At 42.7% G+C, this 9902-nt stretch overlaps 1 protein-coding gene across 1 annotated transcript; it reads right to left on the bottom strand.

The window, feature by feature from the left end:
* Positions 1–485: 485 nt before the first annotated feature.
* LOC134208093 (synaptic vesicle glycoprotein 2B-like) lies at positions 486–3763 on the bottom strand. Its single transcript, XM_062684181.1, has 4 exons — positions 2176–3763; positions 1829–2113; positions 1356–1764; positions 486–1292 (listed from the first exon to the last, which is right to left on the bottom strand). The coding sequence occupies exons 1-4, from the start codon at positions 2438–2440 to the stop codon at positions 713–715; spliced, it is 1539 nt and encodes a 512-aa protein (XP_062540165.1). The 5' UTR covers positions 2441–3763; the 3' UTR covers positions 486–712.
* Between the last annotated feature and the right edge of the window lie 6139 nt (positions 3764–9902).

Raw genomic sequence — 9902 nt, 5'->3', positions numbered from 1 at the left:
AAATTATTTGCTATATTTGACAAACATTTTACAAAAATGTCAATTACATCTATTTGCCTTTAACTTTCTCAAGTAATGTATCCTGACTTGCAGTGATAAGTGGCTTCATCAAGCTTAATCTCAAAACACGTTTCGTCCCTTCCTTACCAGCTGGCATCCCTGCCCTGTTGGCACTGCATCGTTTCAAACGCAGTGCAGTGGCGGCGAGGCGGCCCACTACGATCGATACCGATGCGACCGGTTGTTGCGTGAAGCAAAGCAAGAAACAGGACTGCGCGCAAACGAAGAAAGGCATTTCCTTCTTCGTTTAGCTGCCGCGCGATCGATCGCCGATGGGAAAATTAAATGTAACAAACGGTGAGTGCAGCGGCGGTAAGCAAGTCCAAGGCGATGAGGTGATTGTTGATTTGAATGGGACTGCAATTGAAGTGTGTTTGCAATTGGTTACTACAAATGGAGCCTTAATTTGTGTACACAAGTTGCAGTTTGTCTTCTTTTCAAAGGTTCCTATCTAGGATTTATTATGCGAAAACTTAGAGGGTAATTGCTGTTTGCCACACGTCATTTTTTAGATTATAAACAGTCTTCTAATATTAGGAATGTCTTATATACTAAGTAGTGATTCCTTGGATTATTACCGCCAGATCTTTATGAATACTGTGATATGTCATTATCGACTAGTTCGTATTTATCTTCTTGGAAGCTCGTTCAGTCACTTCTCCTTCGGAAGAAGAAACGTCACCGCAGCACTGACAAACGTCATGCCCGACAGGAAGTAGAACGTCGCCGGGCAGTTCTGCGACATCAGAAGACCTATGACAGCACTTGCGACGAAGCAACTAAGTCGTCCAACCATGTTGACAAGAGAAACGGCCATTCCTCGCACCTGAGTCGGAAACAGCGACACAGCCTGAGCGTTTACCAGCATGACGCAGATACCAGCGAAAATGATCTCCACACAGAAAAGCACTGCAACAAAGTAGCTGTTGGTGAAGAACTGCAGCAAAATGCCGGCCACTCCTGCAATGATCATGTTCAGAACCATCATCGTTGATCCCCGGAAACGACGGAGGATCAGCGAGAGAGCTAAGCAGTAAATTCCACCGAATGCTCCGAGCATTGCCGTGTAGATGAAGGTCTCCTGTTGAACGCTGGATTCGCAGACCGTTGAGCTGGAAATGTTAACTGGTGCAGGTTGCTGTTGCAATACGGAGCAAATTTCCGTTCCACCTGAGGAGTCTGACGATATTTGATTCATGATTTGTGGAAACCAGAGTCCTAATCCACCGTATCTGAAAGACAAGTTTTGAAAGTTAAATGTGAATGAATTGATTAAGTTTTGATTGATGACTCACATGGTAAAAGCACTGGCGCTATGAACGCAGCAAACGAAGAAGTACTTTAAATATGGAAACTTCAGTAGTGGAAGGGTTTGATCTATCACAGATTTCAAAACTCCTAACAAACCTGATTGAGATACAGGCTTCACTTCGCTGACCTCGGATTGGAGAGCAGTCACTTCGTAGATTCCTTCTTTTGCAGACCCATGATTAACACGGTAGAGCTTTTGCAATACAGCCAAGGCTTCGTCTTCACGTCCTTTGGACAACAAAAACTTAGGACTTTCAGGGAAAAAGAAGAATAAAATTCCAGCCAAAAGTCCTGGAATCGTGTACAAAATAAACAGCAATCGCCAGGGTTTGTAGGCCATTGTATCCGTGATGGTGTAACTCCACTCATAGGAAAGGGTTATCCAACCAATGACTGTAATAAATCAAATATTCTTGGTCACAGTGCTTTTAGTATATAATTACTCAACTATGCTTACACGCAACGTAGATTATTCCGATGAAAGGCATCACCGAAGCGTATGAAATCATTTGAACCCGTCTGCGCGGGGTGCAGAATTCTCCCAGATAGGCATAAACCGTTGCGGAAGGTGCTGCGACACACAAACCCGTGATCAACCGCATCACTAGCAACGAAACATAGTCGTTTGTAAAACTTGAACCAAGCGAGCATATCGAGGTGGCTATCAACGCATACTTCAGCACTAGTTGTCGTCCTCTGGTATCCGCCTGGTAACCCCAGAAATACGACGCTGCCATAACTCCTACGGTGATAACAATTTCAATCAATAAACTTATTTCGCGCACTTTGAACATTGTGTCAAACCTAGAAACACCGCCCCACCGATCATTCCTTTTTGTCCAGCATCCAGCGCCAGATCGCACTGGCTGGCCGGCAGGATGATACTCATTCCCATGGCTTCGTTGATGGAAGCCATGATGGAGAATCCGGACAGAATGATCAGGAAAATCTGCGCCCGCCCGAATCCGACCAGCTCCAGCGCTTCGTCGTACGTGTGGCATCGCTTCTGCGACTTTTGACCGTTGACCGGTTCGACCGTAAACACCATACTGACTGAAGAAGGTGCCATTGCGAAATAACTGTCTTTAACCGATTAAAATGAGTTGGTCCGGCGTGGGACCGTAACTGACGAGTGGATCGCGCGAACTGGCATCTCGCGTTGCACCGTTCCCAGATCTTAAAGATCTGCAAGAGCTGCAATCTAGCTTGACTGACTTGTCGAATATTATTATCAGTTTGTTTGCTGTTTGATTCGTGTGGATGATGGAAAGCAGTGCCATCGTGACATAACGGAACGGATCAGAAAGCGCGAGGCTGTTTTAGATCCCCCCAAACACAAATTGCGACTCACTATCGCGGTATTTGTTGATAACATGAATAGATGGCAATGGTCTATCTAGAAGACGCTCATAGGGTAATAAACTATCAGGTGATAAGCGAAGGTTCAAAATGACGTTGCGAAAAGAACTAATCTCAGTTTTTATTTTGTTTGCGAATCTTATCACCGTTTAAAGAACCGCTAAACAGGGAACTATGCGATCGCGATTTTTTTTTGAAAGAACCAGAAAAGATGGAAAAGTTCTTATCCTTCTTTTCCACTTTCTTTCGTTAATTTTAGCAGACTTTTTTTCACAGATGCTGACGGTCAGAGCTACATATCCTATCAGGTGATTTATTGAAGGTTGCGGTTGGATAAGATTATTCCGCACGAAACCAGAAGTAAAACCTACAGTTAGTGGAAAAATGTAACTCAGATGGCATCGTCTACCGTTTTCTTTCTATGATAATATGAATGTACTGTGTGTAGACTGTATTAGTCACGATGTGAGTCTTTCGTATTTTTGTTTAGTTATAGAGCAATTCTCACTTGCCGTAACCTGGCCTTATCGGCAGTAGTTGCTCACTCGTGTTTTTTTCCAGAGCCGACAGGTCCTATTGCGCATTGAATCGAAAGAATGCATTAGCTGAAATAAATATACTCGTTCCAAGACTCGTTCCGATCTACAATGTGGAGAGGTCTTTTTGGCTGTCAATCGGAACTGTTTGATATTTTGGCACCTGTTTTCACAAGAGATCGAAGATTCTCTACGTCTCCACAAATATCCAAAAATTAGAAAAGAGTTTGAAATAGTGGTGTAGTAATCTTCTCCATTTCTTCTTTTTTATTGAATACACCCGCACTGGCATATTGTCACCTAACAATTTAGTATCTGTGCACATGAACCTCCTTTTAGTTTCTGATAAATCATTCTTCGGTTTCCGCTGTGTAAATCAAAAATGATCTCCACCGCATATACATCTTGTGCATTTATAAAATTGAGGTTGATTTGAAATAATGAAAACGTTCACGCATATTTTCTATTAATTCACTTCCCGATGCTCTCTGCGTCATGATACGCCAAGAACGAAACACTTAAAAGGCAGATAACAGAAGCGTTGTTCGCCTTACACTGCGGAATCTGAGACCTTGACAATGAAATTGCACAAGTGGTTGGTCTAATTCAGTGTCATGTAAAGGTTCTGGGCTACTGTCTTATCATTAAGAACATGCGGTATTGAAAACAATCGGTCCCGAGCTTTTCATATTCATGTTTCCTAAGTCATCACACTTTCTTCGCGCTGCTTTACTTTTCTTATATTCTTGACTTTTGATACATAGATCAGTTAGAGGTGAACCAGCCAAGGGCTGAAAACCTCTTTAATAAAGAAAAAAAAATCAATGATCAAGGAAGAGTCAACGCTTCATTGAATTGTTCTGAAAATACTGCCTTAACTATTTATTATCGATAAATGATAAAAAGTTTAAAAATAGGTAAACCAACTAATCCCGTACATGCCTCACAACCACAGACATCAATATCAAGCATCTTGCCGGATTGGATCTAATCTTCAATTTGAACAAGCTTTCACGCAGAGCGGACGCAGCGAAGCGTACACAGCAGCACGAAGACGTTGGTAGCAGTCTTAACGAAAAAAAAACATCGCATCGGTGGTGGTCGCTGCAGATCTGAATGATGACCTCCACGATGGCAGCGATTACTCTTTGGTCAGCAGAAGCATGGTCGACCAGCATCAGTGACCAGATGCGCGGCTTTACAGCAAGACTATGCTGAGGGTGGCTGGGATCGATTTCCGGTGCCGGTCTAGATAATTTTTGGTTTGGAAATTGTCTCGATTTCCCTGGGCATAAAAGTATCATCGTGTTAGCCTCATGATGTACGAATGCAAAAATGGTAACTTTGCTTAGAAACCTCGCGGTTAATAACTGTGGAAGGGGCATACCCCGTTAGGCATAAGGACGTTAGGTTTAGTACTATAGGCATAAAGGTCGTTAGGCATAAAATGACCCAAAGAACAGCCTATGCCATAAAGAAGGCAGAATTATGCCAAACGTCCATTATGCCTAACGTCCTTATGCCTAACGTTCTTATGCCTAACGTCGCGGACCACTGTGGAAGTGCACAATGAGCACTAATCAGCGAGGCGGAAATGTCCCAGTGGGGGGGTGTAATGCCAATAAGAATAAGAAGAAGAAGATTTTTACACCTCTCTTTTTACGCTCAAGTTTCGGAATAACGCTTGCACGGTATTGCAAAATGTTGTAAAATCAGGATTTGATAAAATCGGACTATAATACTGCAAAGAACTTGTACCGCTTTTGGAACGGGTCGATAGAACTCTGGTTATGCGTGTAGACATCAAAGCGTATAGTTCAGTGCTTCAGTGCAACGAAGGGATGCGTCTGTCGGCTTCATTTTAGTGGCCAGCAAGCATTTTTTATCTAGCTCGAGAGGTTTTTTCGTATTATTTATTAATAAATACTGCGCTGCCCATGATTACATATTTGTAATACTCGACCAAAATAAGAATGGGCGAACTGGAACAATCAAGTTTGTAATACCGTGGACTGAAATCCGCACAGAACCGGAATCCTTCCTCTTCATGAGATATCCACAATTCAAAGGGGATTTGAGGGAATTATTTATCAGATAATCTGATGGGATTCGGCTTTACAGTCTATATTGTTCTAAAATTTTTTAAAAGTATTTTTGTGTTGTATTCGTAGATTTGGAATATGTTGCGTACTTTATGTACAATTTTTGTTTCATTTTTACTGTGCTAGTTTCAATGTACTGATGTTTGTTATATAATTTAAGTAGATCAATAAGACCAAAACGGTCAGCGATTACAATTAGACCTGTGTGCCGAAGTATTTGTGAACGGCGGCGGCGTAAGGCCATTTTTACACCGGCGGCGGCGGCGTCGGCGGCGTCACGCCGTAAGCAATGTTCGGCGGCGGCGGCGGCGGCGTGAATCGGCGTGAATAATTTTAAGATGAGAAAAAAATCACGCAGCAAGGCCTATCATGCTTTTATTGAATTTTAGGGTTTTTGTACAATTGCTAGCTACAGACAGACTGATAGGGTGAACATGCTAATAGCTATAGCTTGTATCTCCACAACAAAAGCTTACATTACATCCTCCACTAGGATATTGCCGCATCACAGCACATAAGTTCAGTGGAAAGTACCTCAGATATAAATCCAGAAATTCGTGTGGATATTCGTTAAGATATTTCTCAGAAAATTCGAAAAAGAAATTCGGAAAACTAATTTGGAATTATCCTATCTATTCTTTCAGAACTTTCTCCTCAAGAATTCCCTTGAAAATTTATTTGAATATTGCTTCGGAAATTCTTTCCAAAATTTCTCGAAAAGTTCCTTTATGAATTTCCATCGGAATACCTACGGACACTGTGTGTCTGTGTGTGTTAGTTGCGTTATTCCATCGTTCCGTTTGTTTATAAACGTTTCTAGTGTTTTTTGGAAATGAAAAATACCGTTTAATCATTCAACATCGAGATTTGCATGATATCAACAATATTTCGGCTCACTTTCATCGGTGCAAAGTTAGATTCCTGCAGAATTTGCCGTAAACATTTGCAGAATCGCATTCTTCGTCGATCGCCATCATTATTTGCCAGCCAAAGCCGCCAACACCTCCCACCGCCACGCGCCACCCGCCAACCGCCACCCGCCACCCGCCTACTGCCACACCACCCGATACATATTCTCGTCATTCTATCGCCAACTCAATCAAAAACCAAACCGCAACAGTTCGTATTTCCGCCGCTGCATCTGATCACATTACAGCAACATCATTTGCCAAGATCGACAAATCGCCAGTACTCGAACTCCTCATAGCAATAAACAACACCTTCCTTCTGTTGTTTTCACTTCGCCATCCGAAAGAAACATCCAAACGCAATAGCCTGTCCTCTTCTCCAAACTGAAGGTGTATTCGTTGGGTGCATCCATCTTCAATCGTATCGGCTTTCATATATGTGTGAGTATAGAGTGACAACCAATTATACGATTCATCAACATCACCACCACACCGCGTTGTGTCGAGGGGCCACTGCATATCTTCGTACCATACAAACAGCGACATCTATCGAGGAGCATTTTGCATTGCAAGGCAGCCAGTTTCTCTATACCATGTCGTCCAGTGTCTGTGAAAGCTGTGCCCATGAGCTGAAGGACACAGTTGTAGTAAAATGCAACGCTTTTGCTCCTCTATTTTTGCCAGAGTTGCACAAGAATGTCCGATGAAGTCCTGGCATCTGTAAACGGAAATGAAAATTTGTTCTGGGCCTGCAACGCATGCAAAGATTTGTTTAAGAAGACCCGTTTCCGCAATGCCTTAACATCAACGAATGGTGCCAATGAGTTGGTCATAGATGCGCTGAAAACAGAGATTCGCGACTACGTTTTGGGTGAAATTAAGGATGAAATTCGTCAAAATTTCAAATCCTTATCCGAAAATTTACCGAAAACTCCTATAGGACCACGCCCGTCATTCTTTGGTGGATCAAGTAGGAATAAAAGACAACGTGAAGCAGAAAACGGAGAAGACGAAACATCCCAACGTCCATCCAAACTACTCTGTGGAACTGGTGATGGTAATCCGGGTTCCAGCGTTGTTGCGGCCATTCAAGCGGATAACAGCCGATTTTGGTTGTATTTGTCGAATATTCATCCGGATGTGAGCGAGGAAACGGTAACAAATATGATTCATTCCAACCTGGGAGTGAATGATGTGACTGTTATCAAGTTGGTTCCCTGAGGAAAAGATGTGCGTTCTCTTTTTCTTGTGTCATACAAAGTCGGAATGGAAGTCAACTTGAAATCAAAAGCAATGTGTTTGGACACATAGCCATCTGGTGTAAGATTCCGGGAGGTTGAAGACATTGGCAGAAAACGAGATTCTTCAATGCCAGTGCTGTTGAAGCCGTCTGCAACAATCGAGACTCCGAAGACAGGCAAGTGGATTCGATAAATCCCCCTCAACCATCATGTACGGGTCTTCACGATAGTTGTCCCCTTACAATTTTGTTTCAAAATGTCCGAGGATTAAGAACTAAAACTAAAGATCTCCGTCTGGCACTTTCATCCTGTGACTATGACGTCATCGCACTTACTGAAACTTGGCTCGGATGCGATATATTAAGCTCAGAGCTCTCGTCCGACTATGTGATTCATCGTCTCGATCGAAACCCATCTACTTCTCAACTGCTTCGTGGCGGCGGTGTGTTAATCGGCGTCAAAAAGCATTTACGTTGTAAGTTGGTCTCGCTGAATAACGCTTGCAGTTTAGAGCAGGTTGTTGTATCTGTATCGTTGCCAATGCAGTCCGTTTATATTTGCTGCATTTACATAAGACCGAATTCAGACCCTCTGTGTACTTAGATCATGCATCGTGCGTACAACAGTTGTGTGTAATCGCAAACACTACTGACACCGTAATCATGCTGTGAGATTACACTCTACCTAGACTGTCTTGGGAATATGATGCTGACATGAGTTCTTACATCCCTGTGAATGCCTCCTCTGAGCAGGAAATTACATTGACGCAGTCCATTCTCGCCTGCGGAATACAGCAGGTTCACGATGTTCGAAATGTGTATGATAGATTACTTGACCTGGCGTTTGTTAGTGATACTAACCGAATAGAACTTTTGAATCGCCCTGTGGACTTTTAAAATTGACGCTCATCATAAGCCTTTTATTGTAAAATTGGTCTTCATCAGTAAGACCGACGACATAGAACATGACCGCTTTTACTACGATTTCAACCAGTGTGACGAGGACTCAATTCAAACTCATCTTGCATCGATTGATTGGGCATCTCTCTTGGCAGATTGCGACGTCGATGATGCTGTTTTACGATTTTATGGTATAATTTATGAAACGATTCATGAGTACATACCTCTTAGACGGAAACGCTCTATAGTACACTACAGTCAACCCTGGTGGACTCCTGAACTTCGGAATCTTCGAAATAGATTACGAAAAGCTAGGAAACGGTTTTCAAAACACGCAATGAACAAAATAGGCAGTTACTTCATGATACGGAAGTGCACTACTCTACCAAGTTAAGTTCTGTTTTCCACGATTATATATTGCACCAAGAGTCAAATATAAAACGCGATCCGTCAATGTTCTGGAGCTACGTTAAGAAGCTAAGACGCAACGGCGGCGTTCCGAGCAATGTTTCGTATAAAGGAACTAGTGCTGATTCCACAGAGCATGCTGCTGAATTGTTTGCTGAGTTTTTCAGAAATGTTTTCTCAGACTCTCGTCCTACTCACACCCCGGATGAGCACCGTGACTGGATAAGCGGTATAGCTCATTACAACGTACATCTACCGCATCTAAATGTATCGTTAGAAGATGTGAAGAAAGTTCTTTCATCTGTAGACGGTTCCAAAGGTCCTGGTCCAGACAGATTGCCGCCATCTTTCATTAAACAATTTGCAACGTCCCTCGCTGCGCCGGTAACGATGATCTTCAATCGCTCGCTGGATAGTGGTATTTTCCCAACTGCATGGAAGATCGCCTCCATTACTCCTATTCACAAATCCGGTAATATTCACATTGTAGAAAACTATCGTGGGATTTCTATCCTCAGCTGCCTCCCGAAAACGTTCGAAAAGATGGTTTACGAAGTTGTGTACCAAGCGGTTTGCCCTATAATCTCCGAATATCAACACGGATTTGACCGGAAACGATCGACAACGACTAACCTGGTGGTTTTTGCCAACACAGTAATCAACTCCATAGAGAGAAAACGACAAGTTGATGCCATATACGTGGAACTCAGTAAAGCTTTCGATAAGGTTCCACATTCATTTGCTATCGATAAGATGAGCCACATGGGAATTCCTGACTGGGCAACGACTTGGTTCCAGTCCTATTTGACAGACCGCTCTGCATATGTTCACATCAACGGAGTTAATTCATCTAATTTTGGCATTCCGTCAGGCGTCCCCCAAGGAAGTCACATGGGACCGTTAATTTTTATTCTGTTTTTTAATTACCTGTGCAATAGTCTTCGCTCCTCTAAGCTTTTATTCGCTGACGATCTAAAGATATATCGTGAAATCGAGACTAGGTTGGATTGCTGCGTTCTCCAAAATGACATTGATACACTTCTACGATGGTCCTCTTTAAATGGTATGGAAGTCAATG

Source organism: Armigeres subalbatus, chromosome 1 (genome assembly GCF_024139115.2).
Source record: "Armigeres subalbatus isolate Guangzhou_Male chromosome 1, GZ_Asu_2, whole genome shotgun sequence".
Lineage (NCBI taxonomy): Eukaryota > Metazoa > Arthropoda > Insecta > Diptera > Culicidae > Armigeres > Armigeres subalbatus.
Note: the sequence above shows the minus strand (reverse complement) of the source record. Positions and strands in the feature narration are given on the sequence as shown.